The sequence below is a fragment of the Geotrypetes seraphini genome, chromosome 9 (genome assembly GCF_902459505.1).
Source record: "Geotrypetes seraphini chromosome 9, aGeoSer1.1, whole genome shotgun sequence".
NCBI classification, from domain to species: Eukaryota; Metazoa; Chordata; class Amphibia; order Gymnophiona; family Dermophiidae; genus Geotrypetes; species Geotrypetes seraphini.
In genome coordinates this window covers 30,311,999-30,337,997 of record NC_047092.1, presented here as the reverse complement: position 1 = coordinate 30,337,997, position 25,999 = coordinate 30,311,999, and the positions used below count along the sequence as shown (strand labels likewise).

Here is a 25,999-nt window from a genome sequence, read left to right as displayed (position 1 = left end):
TCACTGTAATTCATTATTTATCTTAGAAGTTCCGTATGCACATTTGTTACGGCTGGAACAGAAAGAAATTGGACAGGTGGTGGTAAGATTTTCAATATGGGATAATATGACCCCCAGTATTGAATGCATAGCACCGACTACCTGTGGAATATTTTATTAAGCTTACAATTGTATGCATTGCTTTCAGATAGGGGCAGTGGCGTACCGCGGGGGGGGGGGGGGGGGGGGGGGCGGTGCGCCCCGGGTGCCAGCCCTAAGGGGGTGCTCCCGGCCTTGCCGTTCAGTCCCCCCCACCCCCGAAGGACCGCTCGCCCCACTGACCTTCCTGCACCACCTGTGAAGCAGCCCGCAGCAGGATCGCGAAGTCAGCGTCAGCGATCCCTGCGCTGCTTAGGCGCTGCTTCCTGCGCCGCAATCCCGCCCCTCCTCTGACGTCAGAGGAGGGGGCGGGACCATGGCGCAGGAAGCAGCGCCTAAGCAGCGCAGGGATTGCTGACGCTGACTTCGCGATCCTGCTGCGGCTGCTTCATAGGTGGTGCGGAGAGGCCAGGGGGGCGAGCGGTCCTTCGGGGTGGGTCGGGGCATCAGGCCTTCAGGGTGGGGCGGGCGGGCAGGCAGGCAGGCAGGCTTTCAAGGGGGAGGGGGTGACAGGCAGGCAGGCAGGCCTTCAAGGGGAGACAGGCCTTCGGGGGGGGTGCAGACCTTCAAGGGGTGCAGGCCTTAAAGGGGGGGCAGGCAGGCCTTGGGGGGGTGTAGGCCTTTGGGGGGGGATGCAGGCCTTCAAGGGGGTGCAGGCCTTCAAGGGGGGGGACAGGCCTTCAAGGGGGGAAAGGCAGGCAGGCCTTCAAGGGGGGGACAGGCCTACAAGGGGGTGGGACAGGCCTTCAAGGGGGGGGGACAGGCCTTCGGGGGGGTGCAGGCCTTCAAGTGGGGGACAGGCCTTCGGGGGGGTGCAGGCCTTCGGGGGGTGCAGACCTTCAAGGGGGGGACAGGCCTACAAGGGGATGGGACAGGCCTTCAAGTGGGGGTGCAGGCCTTCAAGGGGGGACAGGCAGACCTTTAAGGGGGGACAGGCAGACCTTTAAGGGGGGACAGGCCTTTGGGGGGGACCATGATTTAGAAGTACACGGAGGGAAGGGGTGTTCAAAGAGACGTGCATATGCCAAACTTTGGGGGGGGGGGGAAAGAAATAATGGGTCTGAAAATAGAGGAGAGGGAGAGAGATGATGGACCATGGGATTTAGGGAGGGAAGGAACAGAAAGGGAGAGAAATTGGACACAAGGGATGGTGTGGAGGAGGGATAGAGATACTGGATAGGAGGGTAATTAGGAAAAGAAAGGGAGAGATGGTGGACTCTGGGGTGGTGGGGAAGGAGGGAGAGATGCCGGATGAAAGGGTATTTAAGAAAAGGTGGATCTGTGGAGGGAGATGAAAAAAAGGAAAGATACCAGACTTCCTAGGAAGGGAAGGGAAATGGAAAGGGAGGACAGAGTTGGCAGATGGATGGTTAGCATGCAGAAAGAAGGAGACCCTGGCAAGCAAGTTATCAGAAGAAAACCAGAGCCTTGGACCAACAAGATTTGAAATATAACCAGACAACAAAAGGTAGAAAAATTAATTTTATTTTCTGTTTTGTGATTATAATATGTCAGATTTGAAATGTGTATCCTGCCAGAGCTGGTGTTGGACTGCAAACGTGAGCTAGGATTTAAAAGAGAGAGGAAAAGTCCTTTTTGTTTCTTTATTTTATTTACACCACAGCGCCAGTGTGGTTAGGAGAAGCCAAAGGGGGTGAAAAAGCTATAAAACCCACCAGGAGTTTTGAAAAAAATCACCCAACTGGGCAGGAAAATCGAATTGAAAAACCAATTCAATAGGCTGAATTGAATCAAAATTTTTTTTCCTGAATCTGGCAGCATTAGTTTGCGCTACTGTCTTAGACATTAGGACCTGGGATTGGGGAGAGATGGCATCCTCAGTACTTTATAATGCAAGTGAAACGAGGATTTGGTCAGACTTTTGAAGGGTCTGCAGAAAAAAAATATTGTATAGGCCGGGGACATGAGACAGCAGGAAATGGGAACTTTTCTTCCTTCTATTTTTGTGAATGGAAAAGGCTGAGGATGTCAGAGAGTTCAGTTAAAATATGTGTTTTATAAGAAAATATAATAATGTGTTTTATAAAGTTTATAGCATAGCTGGCCTACCCAGTGAGGTGTTCCTAGTGGTGATGGTGGCAGCGTGTCAATGTGTTGAGAGGAAGAGGTGGTCTGGGAAATTCTGCTGAGCAAACTCCGGGCCCATTTCCACCCCCCAGTTAGTCCACTCCACTCAACTGGTTCACACACTGAGTGGGTCTTTGGGTGTTGTTTTGGGATCTCTTCCAGTGGTTTATCAGTATCTCCTTCTGGTCCAAGGAAGGAAACTTTGTTATCCTTAGCATTGACCTACAGAATATGTTTGTAACAGCGCTGCTTGTGTGGCATTAGGCTATGTAGTGATCGAAAGAAAAAAACAGACCTTTGCACATTTTTGCACTATATGGTGGGTGTATGAGGAGATTCACATTTCCTGCACAGCTAAGTCCATGTGAAGTTACCTTGTGCTGTATTTGACATCTAGCAAGGTCTCTGTTTGAAAGGAAAGATCTAAACTTAAAAATGAAGTGGCCAGAAGTTATGGTAAAAGCAGATAGTGTAGCTGGTTTTAAGAAAGATTTGGACAAATTCCTGGAGGAAAAGTCCATAATCTTTTATTAAGACATGGGGGAAGTGTCTGCTTGCCCTGGATCGGTAGCATGGAATGTTGCTACTCTTTGGGTTTTGACCAGGTATTAGTGTCCTGGATTGGCTACCATGAGAATGGGCTACTGGGCATGATGGACCATTGGTCTGACCCAGTTAGGCTATTCTTATGTTATGTTCTCATCTGTAGGGGCCTTTGTTTTCACTTCTTATTTTAATGTATTTTTTTTCTGGGAACTTATCAGTGTTTTTTATAATGGGAACAAAAATGGAAGAGAATTAATGTGTGTGGGATGAGGGGGTAACTAATTTCTTCAGCTAAATAATTCAATCCACTTCAAACAGACATAGGAGAACTCACGCACCATTCACACACCCTCCAACCAAAAACCTCAAAAGAAAAAAACTGTTCGACAACCTCCTAGCCATTCGAGCTGCAACACTCGACCCCCAACCCTACAACCAATTGACATCGACCACATACTGCAAAACCTTCAAAAAGAAATAAAAACCCTTCTATTCAAAAAACACATAAAACCGAACTAACACAATCAGAACTGTCCCAAGCATCACCTGCAACTACTCCATATGTACTTCTGATGTCATGACAATTCAGACATAATTTATGTTATGTTATGTTTGGAATATAAGAAAATTTTCACTGCCTGTTTCTATTCTGACCATTTATTCTGTTTCATGGCCATTGCAAAAAATATTTTTTTACATAGGGGGGGGTGTCAAAAAATGATGGGCCCCCGGTGCCACATACCCTAGGTACGCCACTGGATAGGGGTATTAGGATCTCGATATTCTTAGCTCCGTTGTCTTCAGCATTTTTCATGAAAAGAGCTGCACCATGGATACAAGAAAGCTCTGGGGGCCATGAAAAGATTTTAAGCTTACGCATACTACTAATTTTGTAAACCGCCATGACCTGCTTGTTCAGACTGGGTATTTAAAAAATTAATTCTAACATGGATTCTACAGCACAAAATGAGCTTTTAAAACATATTCTTGATCTTGGATTGTTAACAGTAGCAAATTCCATAAATGAAACGGCTACGCACTTAATAGGTTTTCTGCAGCTAATATATCAAGTGGACAGATTGAAATTAAAGCATTTAAAGGATTTGAAAGAGCATTTCAGCCAACTGTTTGGGGGCCGCAGTAGATGACTTCAGGGGCTGCATGTTAAGAGACCACTGTCCTAAGTTATACATGCTTGGTTGTAATCTGCACGCTTCACAGTTGAACAATGCAACCTGGAAGGAAATTCTTTTAAGGGTCGAGGCATTAAGCACCGAGGGCAGGAAGCACAAAGCTCTGATAACAAGGTAAAAAATACTGTGGTGATAGAGATTTTTTTTTTTTTTTTTTGGAGGGGAGGGTTTACTGGCGATACTCAGTAGAGAATGACACGGGGAAAAAATCTGTCCCCGTCACCGCCCCGTCCCACCATCCTCTGCACCGCCCCGTCACCGCCGTTCCCTTCACCGCCCCGTCACTGCCACTGCCATCCCATTCACCGCCCCGTCACCGTCACCGCAGCATGCATAAAAGCCTCAAACAGGTATGATTTTATATACTTATCTTTATTAACGTATTCCCATGGGTTACATATTGAACATGTGCTGGATTCCTCCATTCTTGCAGCACATGTTCAGGAATAGGATTCAGTAACCCATGGAAATGGACACAGCACACTACTATACTAGTACTCAGATTAAAAAAAAAAAAGAACCAGCTCCCAGTTCAGCCAGACTCCCGTCTCCAACCGGTCAAAGAATCCCCCCCCCCACCCCTGCCGCCGCCGCCAACCCTGGGCAGGCAAGTAGTAGGAAAGTGTGCACCTTACCTCTACTTGTAGCGCCGAAGTTTTCAATGAAATTTCAGCTCCTCCAAGTCTGAAGCAGTGACTCCTCTCCAATCCAGGCAGCGACTCCAAAAAAAATCCTGGGCTTGCCTCTCAGCTCCGAAATCCTCCGATTTCCAATCGCTACTGCAACCCATTAAATATCATGTGTGGCAGTAGCGATTGGTCCCCTTCTTGAGCAGGAAAGAACTGACTAATGAGGAGCCAGAATATTGAAGGGGGCGGAGTCAGGCAACGTGCAAGTCAGGTGGAGAGAGACGAGTTGGAGGAGACCACATGGCCGACAAGCATGGTCGCCGGAAAAAAATCAGACACCTGTCCCGAAGTGAACCGAACACACGGTGAAGACCCGGTAAATCGCGGTATGTAGAAGGGGATACATTTGCCTGCGGGGACAAATCTTTTCACCGTTTTTGCGGGCAGTGAAAACTTTTGCCCCGTGTCTGCAGTGATTTGGCTATGGAGTCTCCATAGCCCGCAGCCAAACTGCAGACACGCCGCGGTTCCCCGCGGGGATCGCTCCCCGTGTCATTTTCTAATACTCAGCACAATAGCATGCAAATTATGTGCATGCTATTCCTGCAAAGCATCGCTGGTAAAAGGGGAAGGAACTATACCTGGCGCTTGCTCAGAAGAGCAATCACGAGCACAGCTCCTCCTGCCTCGCTGAGCCTCAAACTCTTGCTGCTGCTCTCCCTGCCCTGATGGCTGAGCTGATCGCTGCAGCCAGCGGGACTCCCCAAAACCGCTTTAGGTCCCTCCCATGATGCACCAGCAGGGGCAGGGCTGCCATTTTGAAGAAGCAGGAGAGAGTGGGCATCTTTCATGCTGATTTTTTCACCTTCATGGTACATGGTGTGTATGTGTGTGTGTGGGGGGGATATCAGCCCCCAAAGCTCTAAGATCAGATAGCCTACTTTAGTTACATTATATTATCAGAAGCCCCCACCCCACTTGTGGTGTTAGATAAAATGCATCATGAATTAGCTCCTCCTCTTGCTATTATGGGAGTGGATAGTTGTCCTGCCTGTCAGACTGGTCTCTTATCTCAAGGTAAAACAAATACTGAAATCTTTATTTATTTATTTAGATTTCTATCCCATTCTCCCGGGAGCTCAGAACGGGTTCCAATTGACATTCACAGTAAAGTTACAGGGCCAAAATTTATGGGCATTTGAAGAGGCAGGTGAGGGGGCGTAGAGAGAGGAGGGGAGGGGGAGCCAGCAGCCTGGTTAGTTCAGGACCCCGTTTCTTATTTAGTTACATTTGCTGAGATATTTACCCATCTTTCTTGATTTATTTGAAATGAGGTGACACCTAGTATGCTGAAGAAAGCTATTAGCCCAATCTTGAAGAAAGGAAAGAATAGGGATACTCAATATTCATTTTTTTTTTAACTTTTATTTATGACACAACAAAAACAGATAAACACTAAAATTAAAACTATAATTCAGTCAGTCAGTCAGTCAGTCAGACATAAGCATGAAAAATATAAGGTTCCACTCTTCCTCTGGTTGGACTCTTAGCCAAAGGAAGCAATACCAGATCCCAAATTCAACTTTCAGCCTATTTCTAATTTATCAGTTAGGGAAATGGATACCATATCCCTGTCAAATTATCATTAAGTAGCAATACCATAGCATAGAAAGCGTTCTGCACAGGACATAGGTCAAGGCAAATCAGAGCTATGAGGCCCATCTGGGTTCACTAGATTTAAGTTCTAACCAGTGCGACAGAAAGGGTGAACAGTGCCCCTCCCCCTTTCCTTTCCCCATAGCTTAACTTCATCGGCGCGAGCAGCATGCCCATGTCGGTAACAGTGCGCTCTTTGACGTCACTTACTAGGCGGGGATCCCGGAAGTGATGTCAGAGAGGGCGTCGATGCCGACGCAGGCAGCAACCTTGTGCTGGGGAAGTAAAAAAGGTACCGGGGAAGGGGTGCCGCATCCTTAGGAAGATTGCGCCCGAGGCGGACCGCACCCCTCTTACTACACCACTCATTCTAACGACTACTTTTGATACCATCCAGCTATGAAAGATAAAGATTGACTTTTAGTTGATTTTCTTCTTGGCTGGAGGGGGGATCTTAGTTCTATTTTGTATTATGCTAAGATTTTTAGAGGATTGTGATTTAGTTTCGCTTTTGTGCCGATATTCATTTTGCATAAAAAGTACTGATCAGCTGAAAGTTATGGTTCAATTTAATGAGACTTAAAAACACTCAAGCACTGGTTGCACTGGCCCTCTTAAATCTATATACACTACTCCCCCGAAATTCATGGGGGTTACGTACCTGGAGTGACCACGGATTGTGAAAAACCACAAATATATACAATGTCGTTCCCTTCCCTTAGCCGCGTCTCACTCCACCGGAAACAGGAAGTCGCAGTAGAGATGGCAGGAGTCACACCGGAGAAGGGCGCATGACCAGTCCTTGGAAAACCCTCAGGAGAGCGTCCATCCCATGCCACAATTTGTTATAGACTTTACTCGTACCCAGTAAAGAACATCACAAGCCTGTGAAGCATCTTCTAGGAAAGGCTTCCTACGGAGGGAAAACCCGCAAATCCTGATTTGCAAATTCGTGGGGGAGTACTGTATACCCTCAGCAATGTGGATAGCTAGGAGAGATAATCCACTGACAATTTAACCTTTTGTACAGGGAAGCTCAATTCAAATACACAAAGAAATAGTGACTTTGGGGTTTCACTGTGATAAGACACTTAGGATTATCTTCTGAAAGAAAAACAAGAACATAAGAGCGCCCATCATCTTAGAAGGATTTCTCAAATGAAACCATTCTTTACTCTCGCAAATCTGATGGAAGTGGTTCAAGTGACGGCCACTATTGTAATTCAAGGAGCTTAAAAAGATTTGCAACTTGTTCAAAATAAGGCAGCCAGGTTGAAAACAATTTGATTATTTAACATTGACACCTATTATGCTACATTGGCTCCAGATTGCTGCACACATTCCATTTAAGCTATTGTGTCTACATGGAAGCTTCCCTTTATTTATCAATTTGATTTTAATACTTAATATACTGCTAAAACCCGAAGTGCTATAGCAGTCTACTATTCTAAAAACAGCTCATTGTACAATTATTATTATACTAATTATATCATCACATCCATTGGACCCACCCCAAATATAATAATAATCATCTAATTGCAACCCTCATGATCAAATCCACTCATTAACTATATAAAAGACCTCAATAAATACACTTCTCCCTCCCTATTCGTGGTTTTGATTATTCAGTTTTTGGCTTGCTGGATCCTCCCCCCCCCCCCCCCCAAATTACATCAGTTTGCATAGAGAAATCGCTGATTCCAAGCGTTTACAGAGAAAATCGCCGATTTTCAGCACTTTCTTCACCGGGTTTTGCCTCTCCTTCAAGAACAGGCCAAGTCTTCCACCATGTTATTTGCGGTTTCACCATATTCACGATGGTTTTTAATAGAAACAGCGAATAACTTATAGAAGCATAGAAACATAGAAATAGACGGCAGATAAGGGCCGCGGCCCATCCAGTCTGCCCACCCTAATGACCCTCCCCTACCTTTACCTTGTGAATAGATCCCACGTGTCGATCCCATTTGGCCTTAAAATCAGGCACACAGCTGGCCTCAATCACCTGAAGTGGAAGACTATAAAGTTATTCACGGTTTTTCTGTATTCACGGCTCTGTTAATTCCCTATCAAAGCGAATACAGAGGGAGAAGTGTAGCTGTTACCCATAGCATTACGACTCTCCTTACTATCCATGTTATATTGTTCATTCCACAATTCAGTGTAAACTAGGTGAATATGTTCTTTCACTAACACTGCATTCTTCTCATCAATTTTAGCTTCAAATGTCATTACATAGTGTTAGATCTGTCATCAATTTGTTACACTGGACCATCCTTAGGGAATGCAGTACTGTATGATTTGTGTGGCACCAGTATCAAAAAGTTTTAAAAACTTGGCTTTTTGAGCACAGCTAGAGTTGATGTGGTTGACGGTTGTTTTCTTCACTGTTTTGGTTTTTAGTTAAACTGATGACTAGATGCTTATTGCTGATTTAAAAATCATTGAATACTTTTTTTTCTTATTGCTTGATGTAGGACACTGGGTAATAGTTTCAATTATGCTTGTGCTTATAATATTATTGTAAACCGTTTTGATGCTTTAGTTGTGCTAGACAGTATATATAGCGACTAAATCAAACCAAAATTCTTCACAATTTTTAAAGAAACTGAATAAGACATTGTACAAAGTACACTACTAGTATTACTATCCATTCAGTCGTGTCCGACCCTTGGATACGCTGTAGGCCAGTCCTCACTATGCTTCCCTGTTTTCCATGGCTTCTTTCAATTGCTTGATGTTCATTCCAATGTCATTCTTGATAGTATCCAGCCAACAGGCCTTTGGTCTCCCCTGTTTTCTTGTACCACTGACCATTCCGAGTAGCACCTCCTTATCTAGTAAATTCGCCCTCATCACATGTCCAAAATAGGTCAGTTTCTGTCTGGCAATCTTGCCTTCCAGGGACAACTCTGGGTTTATATGATCAAGAACATCCTTGTTGGTGATCCTAGCTGTCCATGGGATTTGTAGACGTCTTCTCCAGCACAACAGCTTGAAGGCGTCAATTTTTCTTCTATATGAACAATTTTTGACAGCTAGGCCTTCCATATTTTTATAGTCAATAAATAAGTCAATCAACATCTGTCAAAAATATTGATTCTGATTTGTAGATATCCCAGAAGTATTAGACTACTGTAAAATGCCCTTACAGAATGCTAAGCTACCACCATGTGCTTAAATACAAAGGTACAAGTTTCAGAAGCATTTATAAAGGTGCATTGTGTCAAATTACAAAACCAAATTTTTGACAATGTATTTATATAAATTATGCATTTCACTTTTGAATAATAAAAAAAATAACCAGCAGCTTATGTTCCAGAAATACTTCATTTTGATGGCAATCTGAAATGAATTTTGCGTGTGAAAAACTTCCAGTTGTATATCAAACCAGACACAGAACTCCCCCCCCCCCCCGAGTGTTTTCTTAAATTTGCCTATATGTTTTTAGCGAAAAGGCAACCATGAACAAAATGGATTTAATTCTGTTCTACTGTAAGGAACTAAGTATATTATTTTATCTTTATGAATTGGGGATAACAGGATTAGAGACAGAGATGCTAACTTTAAAATGGAAGACAAGGGGAAAATTGTCTCCCACTGCAAATGGCTGACAGGCCTGAGTTGCTTAATTCGGTTGTTTTTCAGATTAGTCAAAACCCTTTGGCTTGTTATCTGCTAAATGAAAATGTTTAAGTTGGACCCAAATATGGATGATCATGCAGAAAACAACAGGGCTGAAGAACAGATTTATCAGTGCCATGACATGCCTAGATGTGAGGAGTAAAGTAACCTAGACCTGCAAGAGGTTCTGGGTAAAGATTGGCATGATCATGTATCCACCAATCGTATGCTAAGCAGAAGGGGTATAGCATAAACTAGCCAATAACGAGTCGCTGCTGTTGTGTATTTTTCCCCTCCTTAGAGAAGTTGTGCAGAGAAGGCATGTGCCCTGAGCCACCTGTGCATGAAATTTTGGGACTTTCCATATGGTCACATGGTGTACTGACCACCACGTAAAAGAACCATTTACATAGCTAAAAGAATGGACCTAGAGGAGCTGCTGTCATGCTGCTATTGAAAAGACTAACATGGGTGGATGATGGACCAAGTGAACCAAGAGTGGAATGAACAGAAAATGCTCTAAGAGCAGAAAGGATTTCGAACCCCTTGCAACTGCTGAGTCATGCTACCTAATCTACTTGGATTTAGCTCATTGTCTCTTTACTCTTACTCATTTGACCTTCTCACCCCCCACCCCTCATAGTCTTACAATCAGGTCATTGTAACTTCTTTAACCATAGTCTGATTGCACCCATTTTTACCATCTTCACATATTCTGGGGACGGGGAAGGGAAGATCACTGATGATCCCTAATGCAATTGAAGTCTCTCCACATGTACCAGAATGTCAAAGTGCAAACAACAAGGCATATTTTTGGGCAAAACAGATATAAAAGGGCAGGTTCTCTCTTTAAAAGTTATTCACAGTCAGCCAGGAGATTAAAAGACCAAAGTCATGCTCAGAACAAAGAATAGGTTTTGCACAAACACTCCAGCTTAAAAGATCCTCAATTTCAGCACACTTAGGTTATACAGTTCTAAGGCCATGTTTACTCTTAAACTACTGAACAAAATTTAAAATAATATTAATTTAGATTTAAGAGTAAAACTATGCCCTCACCATATTTCAACCTGCACTAGATTACAGTGTTTGGTCCATACAGCTTTTATGGCTGTACGTAACTACAGTGGTACCTCGGTTTACGAGTGCACCGGTTTGCGAGTGTTTTGCAAGACGAGCAAAACATTTGCAAACTTGGTGCCTCGTAAACCGAGCGTGCCTCGATTTGCGAGCGCCCCCCCTGCGAACCGGCACCCTCCCTCCCCCCCCGCAATCCGGCACCCCCCCGCCGCCATCGGGCACTCCCCCTGCCGCCATCGGGCACCCCCCCACCGTGACCTGAGGTCCCCCCAACCCACCCGAACCCTCTTCTTACTTTGATGTAGCCTCCGCACCGGCACCAGCGTGTCCTGTGCTGTGCCGGTGCCTGAAGATCTGCCTCCGGTGCTGGGCCTTGAGCATGTGCGCATGCTCAAGGCCTGAGAGTTCACGTCCAACGTGAACCTATCAAAGCGAGTTTCCATTATTTCCTATGGGGAAACTCGCTTTGATAAATGAGCATTTTGGATTACGAGCATGCTCCTGGAACGGATTATGCTCGTAATCCAAGGTACCACTGTATATTATTTTTAGACCTGCACAGTACAGCTTAATGTACATCTAGAAGTTTAGGTTATACTTCTCAAGACCTAACATATACACTAGCTCAATTCCAGTATATCAGTAGGTACAAGTTAAACTTTCTGCCTGTAAAATGAGAGAATATTTTAAGCATCAGGAAAACAATGCATTTACCATGAGCCTACTCAAGCCTAAAATTTAACTCCCACCCTGGGCCGGGTGTTAAAGTTATCATGATGGTGCTGAGGATTAGATGCACTAAACACAGTCGCTAAGGCTGTACGAGTCGCTGAGTCAAGCCAATCAGGGCCTTAGGCTCTTCCCTCTGTATCCTGGGATACAGAGGGAGAAGCCCAGAGCCCTGATTGGGTCAGACGCCTAAGATCCCTCCCCATGCATCCCAGGATGCACCGGGAAAGGGAAGGCCTGCTATTTTGAAGTGGCAGGCCTGGAGCAGGAGGGACAGGGCATCCCTCCTGCTGCCATCTATTTTTAAGGTACAGGGGAGGTTTGGGGGACCAGGTGGGCATCCATCCTGCCAATTTTTTTCATACTGGAGTCATTTGTCAGGGGAGGGGGCCAGAGATCATTGGTACAGCATTTTTTTTTATGGTCACATCTGTGCCCATAGGAAACCCACCCCCCACCAAACAATCAGACCTATCGGTAACACAGTTACCAACAGGACTAGAGACCTGTCGGCTTAGAACCGACCCGATTCTGGCATGCAAGTTTAGGACATCGATCGGATGTCTGGTTTTAATATTAACAACGTCATTTGCATGCCAGAATCAGGGAATGTACGACCACATGGAAAACCACACGATGAACCGTTTTAGCAATTAGTTGGCAAATACGATCGGTCGCTAAATTAGTCAAGTGATGATCTTTAGATCAGGTCCTCTCCCACCCCCCCAAAAAATGATATCAAGTCATTATACCTCCACCCTCCACCTCTGTCATAGGTAAGAGGCCTACATGCACAGACCCAGCTCCTGCCACAAAAGATCAGGATGATAAGAAATGGCAATGCTCTCTCCTCTCATATTCTTGTCTAGGACATCTGGAAGGAAAAAGATAGAAAAAATACCTACAGGAGGAAAAAAAAAAAAAGGATATTGGAGATGTAGGAGGGGGGTTGGTGGGCAGGGGAAAAACTGAGGCACTTACTTCTATTGAAGGGAGGTAACTGGGTAGATCAGAGAGGGAGAGGGGAACCAAATTTCATATTCTTATTTGAACTGATTGCCACAGGGGTTTTCAAGGTGCAGAATGGACAGCTTGTACCCTGGGTGATTTTTACACATTTCAATGCATGGGTCCCTTAATATAGGTTCAAATTATGTAGCACAGTAGATGAAACAGTAAAACATGTAACATAATTAAATGCATATTAGATTATTTGCTGGAAAGATCTGAACTGGCTCTAACCACTCAAGTCAGTCCTTCAATAAATGCCGTTAGTGCATAAAAGTTTCTTGAACTAAAAAGAAATAATGTTCAAGCAAAAATATTTTGCAGTACAAAAGTACGTGGGATGTGAACCTCAGCAAGAGTCCAACGTGAACATGAAGAGTAGGCAGCAAGGTCCTTGAAAAAGTACAGCAGCTATTATAGCGCACAGTTCGGCATTACTGCTTAGCTTCAACATCAGCACATTTCAGCCTTACGGCTCATATTAGTTTAGTCACACAAAACACATCCCTTGTAAAGCAATACATAGCAGTTTCAATATTGACAATCAATCTAGAGGGCTATTCGTCAGTCAGAGGAGCATACAAGCTATCTTCCAAATTAATTAGGTCTTTGGCGGCAAGATTTTTTCCCCAGCAATATAAGATTATCTTGGATCGGTCAACGGATGTCCAGTGGTTGGCTTCGTTCCAGACCAGCTGCCATTCTCCACCACCTGATCCACGGAGCAAACAGCTACAAATAAGGGATTCCGGTTACCCCCACCAGGCAAAGCCAATTAAGCTCCAGGATGCCAAGACTATAGCTCTTTCAGGAGAGCTTCCCAGTTTTCAAGACGCCAAATGCATTGCCAATCCAAAGCGTTAAAATTAAATCTGTAAAATGATTCACTCAATTTAGCTGAAAATTTAGAGGCAAACCGCCATTTGCTTTGCAACATGATCCTCGCTGAAAAACATTGAATAGAAAAATACTCCATCTCTTACTATTTTCAAGTACATAAATCACACATTCTGTTGACTGCAGTTAAACTGAGAATGTGCTCTTTGTATTATATAAAATGCCTTCTTCTCGAATGCGTTCAAGCATCGGTCCATATATATCCTTAGTCATGGGAATTACCAGGCCTCTGGCATCAATTTCACCTGCAAAGAAAAGGACAAATATGCTCATTATAACTTTTTTAGCAAAATTTCGGGCAAATACAGCTAGGTCCCAAAAAGAGCACGCCTGAGACAATAAAATCCAGGTAACTTGATCAACTGCTTTTGTGTTCAAGTGTTCGCGGCTTTAAAACAGATTGCAATTCTTGAACAGATGGCACAAATTCAATTCAAATTCTACTGTCTATTATTCAAAGCATTAAACGGCTCTGCACCCTCCTACCTAAACAACCGCTTAAATCAGATCCTCACCACAAGACAAAGAAGAACCCTGACCCCTTTTGCCTTCCCTCCGCTCAAGGGCACTCAGCTCAAGAAGATGTTTGACAACCTTCTTGCGATGCAAGCAGCAAAACTTAACCACTCCATCTCCAACCTGCTGACGGCAACGGGCGACCTCTAAACATTTCGAAAAGAAATCAAAACCCTACTTTTCAAAAAATGTATCCAGTTATCTTAACACCCCCCTTCCCCCTCCTCCCAGATAAATTCCCCTCCCAAAGCCTCCACTTAGGTAATCTCTTCCTCCTCAAAACACCAACCAAGAATACAGATCCCTGAAATGTAATGTAATCTTATTTGTAACCTAACTGTAACCTATTTGAATTATTATCTAGAAATGTACAGTCCTCTTACTATCCCAAAAAAACAAACAAACCAACTATTGTAACTTCATTGGAAATGTCCAGTCAGCTCTTTTGTAATCCGCCTTGAACTGCAAGGTATAGGTGGAATAGAAGTCACTAATGTAATGTAATAGAATGCTAGGCATAATCAAGAAGGGTATTACAACCAGAACAAAAGAAGTTATCCTGCCGTTGTATCGGGCGATGGTGCGTCCTCATCTGGAGTACTGCGTCCAATATTGGTCGCCGTACCTTAAGAAAGATATGGCGTTACTCGAGAGGGTTCAGAGAAGAGCGACACGTCTAATAAAAGGGATAGAAAACCTTTCATACGCTGAGAGATTAGAAAAACTGAGACTCTTTTCCCTGGAGAAGAGGAGACTTAGAGGGGATATGATAGAGACTTACAAGATCATGAAGGGCAAAGAGAGAGTGGAGAGGGACAGATTCTTCAAACTTTCGAATAATAAAAGAACAAGAGGGCACTCGGAAAAGTTGAAAGGGGACAGATTCAGAACGAATGCTAGGAAGTTCTTCTTTACCCAACGTGTGGTGGACACCTGGAATGCGCTTCCAGAGGATGTAATTGGGCAGAGTACGGTACTGGGCTTCAAGAAAGGATTGGACAATTTCCTGTTGGAAAAGGGGATAGAGGGGTATAGATAGAGGATTACAGTTCAGGTCCTGGACCTGATGGGCCACCGTGTGTGCGGACTGCTGGGCACGATGGACCTCTGGTCTGACCCAGCGGAGGCACTGCTTATGTTCTTATGTAATGTAATGTCACCTGGGGTGACATTACATTAAAGTACAGGCAACATCCCAATGTCTCAAAAGGGGCTTATTTTAAAAGCAGCACCAAATACAACCCTTGAAAATTCCAGCTCTAAACGTCTTACTAGCATGGCAGACAGGATGGAAGCGCTGAGTTGCCTAACTGCGAATAACCTGGGATCACAAACAACGCACTCACCGTCCAGTACCATCTTTGCAACAATGGCCGTGGGGTAACCCACTGTTTTAGCCATTGCTGAATATCCATTCACATCGCCATACACAATCAGGCTAATGCTTTTGGATTCCAAGTGACCTGACGGATGCCTGATGCCAAAGTCATTTCTCATTACTATCATGTCTCTCTCTCCAGCACCTAAAGAAAGAGAAAATAAGCTTCTATTTAGAGAGACATTAGGAAGCCATGCGATGTCAAATGTTTTGCACAACTGATACACTGAACGGCTATTGTGGTTTCTTTTTTTTTCCCAAATCTTTATTCCTTTTATCATATACATCAAGTGTACAATAAATATAGCTCATATAATGTGCCACACTTTCACAAGAAATGTATAAATGTCATAAATAAGTGTAGGCAGTGCTGCTTTAGTTCAAGGATTTAGTCAGCATTTTTACTGAACAACCACTTCTGGGTTTTGACGTCACCTCCCGGGAGCTTTTAACCCCGTACAGTCGTGATGTGGCCATCTTTTTGATCAGAGGAGACGTTCTTCACGTCCCGGTTAAAAGGTATGTCAGAGTGGCTTCTTTAAATATGTTTGAAGTTATGCATAAGTCCAGTTTTTGATTTAATTTTCTCTTTCTGGCCCTAGTTGATCGGATTCTTACACCCTGAGGCAGCAAGTTGGTGAAACGCTGGCCATCGTCGGTGTACCGATCATAGATAGATAAGTTGAAAGTTTTTTCATCTATCGATTGCATAGACAGCCCTGCTTATAGTTTATTCAACAGGGAGTGCAATGGAGGTTTTCTGCCAATGAAGATTACCACCCAACCACCTTTTTCCACCATTGTGGTGGTGGGAGGGCATTTGCCTGAGGCTTTTTCCTCCGTTTTTTGAAACATACACCTCCTTGAACTAAAGCAGCACTGCCTACACTTATTTATGACATTTATACATTTCTTGTGAAAGTGTGGCACATTATATTATTGATATTTCACATATCCGAGTTTCTTTTGCAATAAATATAGCTCAACATATTACATTATCACTTGAAATTTCATAACAATATATTTCAAAAAAAATTTTTCCCCACCCCCTTTCATATCTATACATATATATTATACTTCCTATGTGTATTATTCAGATAAAATATGCAAATATTTATTTAAGTTATCATAACCCCCCTCCCACTCCTTCAAATTGTCACATAAGGAAAAAGAATAATAAATTAACCTTAATCATTATAATAATCTATTATTGGCCTCCACACATCCTGGAACCTTTTAAAACATCCCTTTTGTACTGCAAGTAGTCTTTCCATTTTGTACAGATGACAAACTGAGTTCCACCAGAAGCTGTAGTTTAGTCTAGAACAATTTTTCCAATTAAACGTTATTTGCTGGATCCCCACACCAGTAAGAATCATCAGAAGCTTATTATTTGCTGCAGATATTTGGCATTTAGCTCTCATACACATACCAAAAATAACCGTATCATAGGACAATGCCACATGATTTTCCATCATTAGGTTAACTTGATCCCAGATTGATACCCAAAATGCCTGAATATATGGACAATAAAATAAAAGATGATCCAAAGTTCCAACTTCAATTTTACAATGCCAATATCTATTAGACTTAGAGCAATCTAATTTGTGTAATCTAGTAGGGGTCCAGAATGCTCTATGCAACAAAAAGAACCATGTTTGCCTAATAGATGCCGACATCGTACCTTTAATTCTCCAAGACCAAATACGTGGCCATTGAGATGCACTAATCTGATGCTTAATCTCAATGCTACAAATATCCCTTAATCCATTTTTAGGTTTCTTATTTAAATGATTAGATAAAATTTTATATCACTTTGCGGCCTGGTGTCCCAAGCTATTGTGGTTTCTGATTTAAAATAAAACAGAAATTCACTCTTTGAACAAGATCATCATGTAATTTTAGCTTAAGCAACAGTATATATAGTTAGGTAAGTGTTAGAAAGTTAGTCAAACACAAGCGAAAAATGCAACACAACTGCAGAAATATGTCAGACAGCGAACAAAGAGAAAAAACTGCAGGAATGGTGTACAAGATGCCAAGTCTTTAATAAGCAAACATAGATATGAACATAAAAGTTTGTATCCAAATTATATTCCAAGAAGGTTGATGAATCGGGACCCGACACGTTCCGTGTTTCGAAGAAACACTCCTTCTTCAGGGGTCTGATTTCGTCAATGACTAAACAAACATACAGGGTTCCTTTTACAAAGTCGCGCTAGGGCCTTAATGCGCGGAATAGCGCACGCTAGCCGCTACCGCCTCCTTTTGAGCGGGTGGTAGATTTTCGGCTAGCGCACGGTAATCCGGTGCATGCGCTAAAACGCTTAGCGCACCTTCGTAAAAGGAGCCCACAGCGTAGGAGCTAACCCAGTTTAGTCATTGACGAAATCAGACCCCTGAGGAAGGAGTGTTTCTTCGAAACACGGATCATGTCGGGTTCCGATTCATCAACCTTCTTGGACCATAATTTTTTTTAAAAAATCTTTATTCATTTTGAAGCTATAAATAAGTGCAATATATAATACAATCATATTACACCATAAAAGCACTTAAATTCAATTAAAATTGTAATCTATTACAAATAGATATATCACCCCCCCCCCCCATACTCATATTCAAAGATTACTCTCAAATTAAGGAATTAAAAATATTTTCCAACCCTCCCTGGACGTGCATGCAAGACTTGCACCCTTAATGGTGAGATCCTAGCGAGGACTGTAGCAGAACGTGACTTAGGGGTGATCATCAGTGAGGACATGAAGACTGCCAAGCAAGTGGAGAAAGCTTCATCTAAGGCTAGACAAATCATAGGTTGTATATGTAGGAGTTTCGTCAGCCGTAAGCCCGAAGTCATTATGCCTTTGTATAGATCCATGGTGAGACCCCATCTGGAATACTGTGTACAATTCCAAAGGCCGCATTACCGCAAAGATGTGCTGAGACTTGAGTCGGTCCAGCGAATGGCCACCCGGATGGTTTCGTGACTCAAGGATCTCCCGTATGAGGAACGGCTGAATAAATTGCAGCTGTATTCACTTGAGGAACGCAGAGAAAGGGGAGACATGATCAAGACGTTCAAATATCTCACGGGCCGTATCGAGGTGGAAGAGGATATCTTCTTTTTCAAAGGCCCCATGGCAACAAGAGGGCATCTGTGGAAAATCAGGGGCGGGAAACTACACGGTGACACCAGGAAATACTTCTTCACTGAAAGGGTGGTTGATCGTTGGAATAATCTTCCGCTACAGGTAATTGAGGCCAGCAGCGTGCCTGATTTTAAGACAAAATGGGATCGTCACGTGGGATCTCTTCACAGGGAAAGGTAGGGGAGGGTTATTGGGGTGGGCAGACTTGATGGGCCGTGGCCCTTATCTGCCGTCTGTTTCTATGGTTCTAAAGGGCAAAATCAACCATCACTCATTGCAAAATTTTGTCAATGGCTCCCAAATCTTACGAACCTTCTTATAATGTCCCTGTTGTATAGCCATGCTACCTTCCATTTTAAAGACGTGACACAGAGACTCCCACTAAAGGTATAGTTCAAACGGTCCCAGTTTTTCTAATTCCTTAAAATAAGCTGCTTGGGCCATAATTTGGATACAAACTGTTTTATGTTCATATCTATGTTTGTTTATTAAAGACTTGGCATCTTGTACACCATTCCTGCAGGTTTTTCCTTTGTTCGCTGTTAGAAAGTTAGTCATCACGAATTCTGAATGAAAAAAAAACCCAACAAAATCGATTATGCACGTTCAAAATAATTTTTTTTTTTTTTGTAAATACCCGGTACCACACAGTCCTGGAATGAAGAGAAACCCAATGTCATGGTGATATATTTTAGGGCTTACAATTGTTTACAGAGAATGATTTTCTGGATCGTTAGCCCCCATGTGCTACTAACATGTCTGGATTCACACATTAACATGGATCAGACTTGTTTCTTCTTTATTCTTCTGGAGTCCCATGGGAGGACTGTCCATCCCTTTTCGTTCTTCGATCTCAGAGCGGACTGGCAGAGCTGAAACGTTTGGTTCCAGCCTTTTAGGAGAAGGGAAATTGAAGTGGCGGAGTCGCTTTTGTGGTAATGGCCTGGCTCGATTAGGGACACTGAATAAGACTGAGGGTGGTGAGAATGATTGGGGTTTATTGTTATTTTCTTTTTGCTTTATTTTTGTTGAGCTTGTTTAATTTGGTATTGTTTTTTCCTGCTTTTATTTTTAGGATTTTTCTTTTGGGTTCTTTGATACTGAAGTTTTCCCTTCTGTTGTGCGTTTTTTCGCACTGCTCCATCTGCACAACAGTCATCTTGGCGACTTGTTCAAAGGCATGTATATTGTTTTTTGTCCACATTTTTTATCTGAGGAAGGCGTGTTCGCCGAAACTCGGACCATGTAGGGTCTGGTAGGACACATATGTGAAGAGTAATAAATAAATCATCTTTCAGAACATCCTCATCCACAGTTTTTTGTTCTCATTAGGTGCCTTTTACGTACCAATAGTACTGAATTTATTGTATTATCTTTACCCTCTTTCTTCTCTTTATATAGATAAATGTAAGTAATTATTTCTTTCAAGGCTACTATAGTTAAATTGTGAGCCTGTTGGCACAGAGAGGGAAAGTCAAAGTACCTGATTAGATTTTTGGCCATTGCTTAAGTCAATTTAATTGTTTTGTAAACCACTTCGAATCCTTTGGGAGATTTAGTGGTAAGACACCATCTTAAATCAAATTGTTTCCTAGAGCTATGCTCAAACCCATTTAATAGTTCTGAAAGGCAGGATCTGGGGACCTAATGGTCAACAACAACCCACAAGCAGTTGACTGAAGAGGTGTAATCCATGGAACCATATTAAATACTCTCCTACTTCCTAATGACAGATTGCAAAAGTGCCTGGATCTTGTTACTGGCTTTTATTAGTCATTCCCATAGTATTTTGTCTCTAGGCAAGAATTCTGAAACTTGTCTTGGTTGCTTAAGTCCAACTGATTGGCAGAGTTGGCCAGGAACAAAATACATTTTGACTGCTGTTGCCAATGGATTATGAATGCACTGAAAACAAGAAAGAGCAAAGAGCAAGTTTATGACAACCAAAACGCTGCAAATGCTGGAAGGCTGCCCCGAGACACACTCAATTATTCTGTACATGCAACGCAAGAATTTTTTCACCCACCATAAGAAAGCTTCATCTCCATGTGTTTTGCAAGGGCATCTACGATAGAGTCTGACAGAGGTACCGGTTCATCTTCAAGTAACCCTAACCTGGGGACAACAAACATTTTGGATTTTGAAAACTACGTTACTGTGGATTTAGCAAAATTGCTAAAAAAAACCCAAACAAACCCCAGAACACTGCACGCAACCCCAATTAAAAATGTGTACCATAATCTTTACAAGCACAACTTTTAAGAAAACAATCCTTAACCCATTATTTGGCATTGTTGCTCAGAAGTTAACATGTGTCTTCTACAGCTCTTATGGGAGATCTGAAACTCCAAATGCCTGCTACTTGGCACGGCTGCTCTCGTTCAACATCAACTCACGTAAAGCAGCCGTTTCACCATCTGCCAATTAAAGGGTTAATACAGTTCAGCATCATTTGGGAAAGTGAAATTGAGTTTGAGTATGCCAACCAAAAGATGACATTTTGGTTACTTAAACAGAAATAAATTTATTAAATTATTAAAAGCAGTACAGTAAAACCTTGGATTGCAAGTAACTTGGTTTGCAAGTGTTTTGCAAGACAAGCAAAACATTTTATTAAATTTTAACTTGACATACAAGCAATGTCTTGCAATACAAGTACATACAGTATACACACTTCACAACTGAGCCGATGGTTCTTCTCTCTCTGACGCTGGAGGAGTGTAGTGACTGTTCCAAATGAGCGAGATCTTTCAAAACAAGTACGTATTTTGTATTAAAGTTTTTGGGTTGTGGAACGAATGAGTTTTCTTTATTTCCTATGGGGAAATTCGCTTTGATATACGAGTGCTTTGGATTACAAGCATGCATCTGAAATGAATTATGCTCGCAAACCAAGGTTTTACTGTACTGGCTATTCTGTCGAACTCTGGAATATTTTCTCAGCCTGGTCACTTCACACTCGAGAGGATAACAGTGTACTGACATAAGGATTATTACATTGATAAGCCTCATTTCTTTCAGGAAAAAAAGTTTGGTGAAATCAATGTAAAGAATTAAGGGCATCAAATCTTTTTTATAGATTACCCACACTGATAATTTAATACATACCATTTCTAATTATGCTACTACAAACCAAACTGAGCTAAACCAATTATCTCCATCATGCCAGATGAGTCTTTCCTTGCAGAAACAAACTTTCACAGAGAAAAGATTAGGTTGCTTACATTTCCTGTTTCACAAAATGCAATACTCTATTTTCTATAATGGTGTCTTGCAGCCTGAATGCTCCTTCCCTTGTTCTAATTCATCTCCATTCATGGGCCTAAGCTCCTTAGGCTAGACTGCACCTTTATTTTGCCCCCTGCCTCTGCTGTTTATTATCTATTCTATCCATCAGACATACAAATTAAAAAGGCCTATTATAGGATTTGAGTTCTATAGTTAAAGCAGTACGCCCAAACTGCTGATGACTCATACTATTTAGTACAAGAAGTGCTGACGTCTGCATTAAGCTAAACTTCTGAAGACTTCTAACACCTATGTGAGTAGTCCAGAAAGGCAACAATTTTAAGCTTACTCTATATCAGTGGTCTCAAACTTGCGGCCCACCAGCTCCTATTTTGAGGCCCTCGGTATGTTTATCATAATCACAAAAGTAAATTAAAACAGTTTCTTGATCATATGTCTCTCTAGCTATAAATTACAATATTATTATTAAGACTTAGCCAAAAGGAAAGATTTATAAACTATAAAGAGTTTTATCTCATGCAAAATTGTCATTTCTTTAATAAGACAATAACTATTTTTTCTGAGGCCCTCCAAGTACCTACAAATCCAAAATGTGGCCCTGCAAAGGGTTTGAGTTTGAGACCACTGCTCTATATAGACACCTATATGTGCTTCAATTTAAAAAAAAAAACAAAACACTCAGATCCAGTCCAGACAAATGTTGACACAAATTTACACTTTCTTTCGTTGTTCTGATTTACATCTGTACTTTGTAAAATACAGTTGGACCTAACTCGCCTCTTTTGATTTTCCTCTTCCTATTGATATTATTTATTTCCTGTAATTCTTTGATTTTACTTGAAAGGCAGTAAATAAATTACTACTACTATAGCTCTGAAGGGCATATGCAGCGCTGTACATTTTGACATTAAATAGACAGTCCCTGCTCTGAAGAGCTTACAACCTAACTTGGACAGACAGACATGACATAGAGGGTTGGGGATGCAGAACCGAAGGAGGAGAGTTAGGAGTTGAAAGCAGTCTCAAAGAGGTGAGCTGTTAACTTGGACTTAAACGCTGCCAGAGACAAAGCCTGTCGTAGGGATTCAGGCAGTTTGTTCCAGGCATACGGTGCAGCAAGACAGAAAGGACGGAGTCTGGAGTTGACAGAGGAAGAGAAGGGCACAAATAGGAGGGACTTACCAGCTGAGCAGAGTTTGCTGGGGGAGGGAAATAGGGGGGAGAGACGTGAAGAGAGATAATGAGGGGCGGCTGAGTGAATGCATTTGTTGAACAGTAAGAGGAGTTTGAATTGTATTCGGAAACGGATGAGAAACTAATGAAGTGATAAAGTCAGGGAAACTTCCATTCAACTCAATGATCAAAAATTCAACATAGTAAGTCACAACAAAATCTTGGGAGTTACTCTAGACCAGGGATCTCAAAGTCCCTCCTTGAGAGCCGCAATCCAGTCGGGTTTTCAGGATTTCCCCAATGAATATGCATGAGATCTATGTGCATGCACTGCTTTCAATGCATATTCATTGGGGAAATCCTGAAAACCCGACTGGATTGCGGCCTTCAAGGAGGGACTTTGAGACCCCTGCTCTAGACCGATACCTAACGCTTGAGAAACACACCGACCAACTGACTAAAAAATGCTTCGCTATTTTATGGAAACTAAGAACCATTAAAAAATATTTTGACATGGTGTCCTCTAGGATATTAGTTCAATCCACCATCCTATCTACCTTAGACTACTGCAATATCACATACCTACAGTCAACCAAGAAAATATTGCTAAGACTTCACCTGGTTCAAAATGCGTCTGATCTTTGGATTAAAGAAATTTGACCCTTTTTAGTGCAACTTCATTGGCTCCCTTTCGAAGCTAGAGTTATTTTTAAATTTGGCTGCATTTGTTATAAAGCACTCTTAGGGCTACTACCATCATACTTATCCACCCAACTAAAATTATTCATATCAAATAAGAGCCCAAGAAACTCGGGCATGTTTATGTACCCCCCTCTGAAAGGCTGTCGTTTTAAAAGTTTTCTAGACAAAACTCTGGCTTTCCAAGCGGGGAAAATGAACTCTTGGATGTGTTCTCTAATTGCCCAATCCCAATTTTATTATGAGTTCAGAAAATCGATGAAAACCTATTTGTTTGGTAAATTTATGCGATGATTTTACATTGTATTATATTGCATTGCATTGTATTGTATTCCACTGAATTCTGCTGTATTTTGTGTCTTCACTGATATGTCTGAGGTCTCTTGCTGTGAACCATCCGGAACATCTGGTTGGGTGGTATATAAGAAAATAAATTATTATTATTATTATATTAGGAAAGGGGTAACGCGAGTATAGCGGCTCTCACGGAATATGAGTCATGCAGCCGAATTATGGAATGAATGAAAGGGAGGGAGATGGCTGAGCAGAAGCGAATTGCAGTAATCTAAGCTAATAAATCTAATGCTTCATAAACTAAACTACACACAGATCACATAAAAGAAGGGATAGGTATGACGAACTAGCAATTCTTACCATTGCACTGCTTCTAACTGTATATCATCTTCGTCCAAAACAGTACGGACAACTTCTTTAAGGTGGTCCTGGTTGGAAGAAGTTTCAATTCTAAGAATGTTGCACAGCAGCTCTTTCTATTACAAAGAAGAAGAGGGGAATTTTATGAGTAGTCACCTGGATTAAAAGGGCAAAGAGGTGCCTATTTTTCAGCCTATTTTAAACACATATATGCCTTTATAAAATACCATCATAAATCCTGCAGAAATCATGGGTAAAGTGAACCCATGCGTATTTACATTGGCTTGAGGTGGAAATACATGTGTGTATTTTACAAAATATGGGCATAAATCGCAACTCTGCCCATGCTTTGCCCAAACTCCACAAGCACGCAAGGAACAGAATAAACCTTACTGGCCACAGCCTTGCAACAGAAAGTATCCAGTGACCTAACATGGTGTGTTTTGGTGATATGCTTGCATTAGGCGTCCAGAAAAATTGAGCGTGTGTTTGGGTGCAATCCAAAAACCAAGAAAAAAAAAAAATTACATTACATTAGTGATTTCTATTCCACCTTTACCTTGCGGTTCAAGGCGGACTACAGAAGAATTGTTAAGATATTAAGAAATTCTTTAGGAATAGTTTGAACATTTTCTAATCTGCTAAGGAGTAGGGAATTGCAGGAGGAGTTCGGAACATGTTTGGTTGTGTTACATTGATTTTATGTATTTTTTTGAAGAGTAGGGTTTTTGTTTCTTTTTTGAAGGTTTTGTAGTCTGTGGTCGAAGTCAGCAGATTGGTGAGTTGTCGGTCCAGTTTCGCTGCTCTGGTGGCCAGTAGGTTTTCATACGTTTTTCTTCATTTGACATTTTTGGTTGGCGGGTGTGTGAATATTGTGTGGATTTTCCTGTGTCTGGTTGAGGTGGATTGAGTCAGTCGATTGTTCCAGCAGGTAGGGCTGTCTCCGTTTATAGCTTTCAATAGTAGGCAGTGGAATTTGACGTGTACTCTGGCTTGTATTGGGAGCCAGTGTGAGTCGTGGTATGCTTCTGTGATGTGGTCGTATTTTTCAATGAATAGATAAATCTTAGGGCAAAAAATACTCCAATCTTTGGACCAAATTTCAACAAAGCTCCTGCAAACTTACCCCTTGGCTGTCTCACCTCACTGTGTTTTCATATTGCTGTGGAGATTTGCTTTTCTATTTTTGCTTCATTCTTATCCCGAATGCAGATACAGTGCACATGATCTTGCCATTAGGCATATTTTCACTTGTATCGTAAACTTGTGCTGAAATGATGTATATTTAACCTGTAACCCGTTCTGAGCTCTTTGGGAACAACGAGATGGAAGACGAATTAAATAACTATACAACTCTGACAATTAAGTTCATGAACTCATCCTAGAAAAAGTGCTACATTCATCATTGCTGAATATCACTATGGTCACCTTCGAAGTACTCCCCTTGGAAAGCTATGCGCTGATGCCAGCGTCTAGTCCACCCTTCAAAGCAACTATCTTCCTTTCAATATTTCTTTTATCTTTGGGTAAAGAAAAAAGTCATTGGGAGCCATATCAGATGAGTAGAGAGGGTGTTCCAATACAGTTATTTGT

The 25,999-nt window shown here is 42.1% G+C and overlaps 1 protein-coding gene across 4 annotated transcripts in view; it reads right to left on the bottom strand.

The window, feature by feature from the left end:
• Positions 1 to 11,379: 11,379 nt before the first annotated feature.
• Positions 11,380 to 25,999, bottom strand: part of AASS (aminoadipate-semialdehyde synthase) — a 112,701-nt gene continuing 98,081 nt past the window's right edge. For all 4 annotated transcript variants that reach the window (XM_033959459.1, XM_033959458.1, XM_033959461.1 and 1 more), the window contains 4 exons: positions 24,407 to 24,522; positions 20,658 to 20,746; positions 15,451 to 15,627; positions 11,380 to 13,833 (listed from right to left, as the gene is read on the bottom strand). In XM_033959459.1, coding sequence (XP_033815350.1) covers positions 13,715 to 13,833; positions 15,451 to 15,627; positions 20,658 to 20,746; positions 24,407 to 24,522 — 501 coding nt within the window. In that variant the 3' untranslated portion in view covers positions 11,380 to 13,714. The remainder of the gene's footprint in view (positions 13,834 to 15,450; positions 15,628 to 20,657; positions 20,747 to 24,406; positions 24,523 to 25,999) is intronic.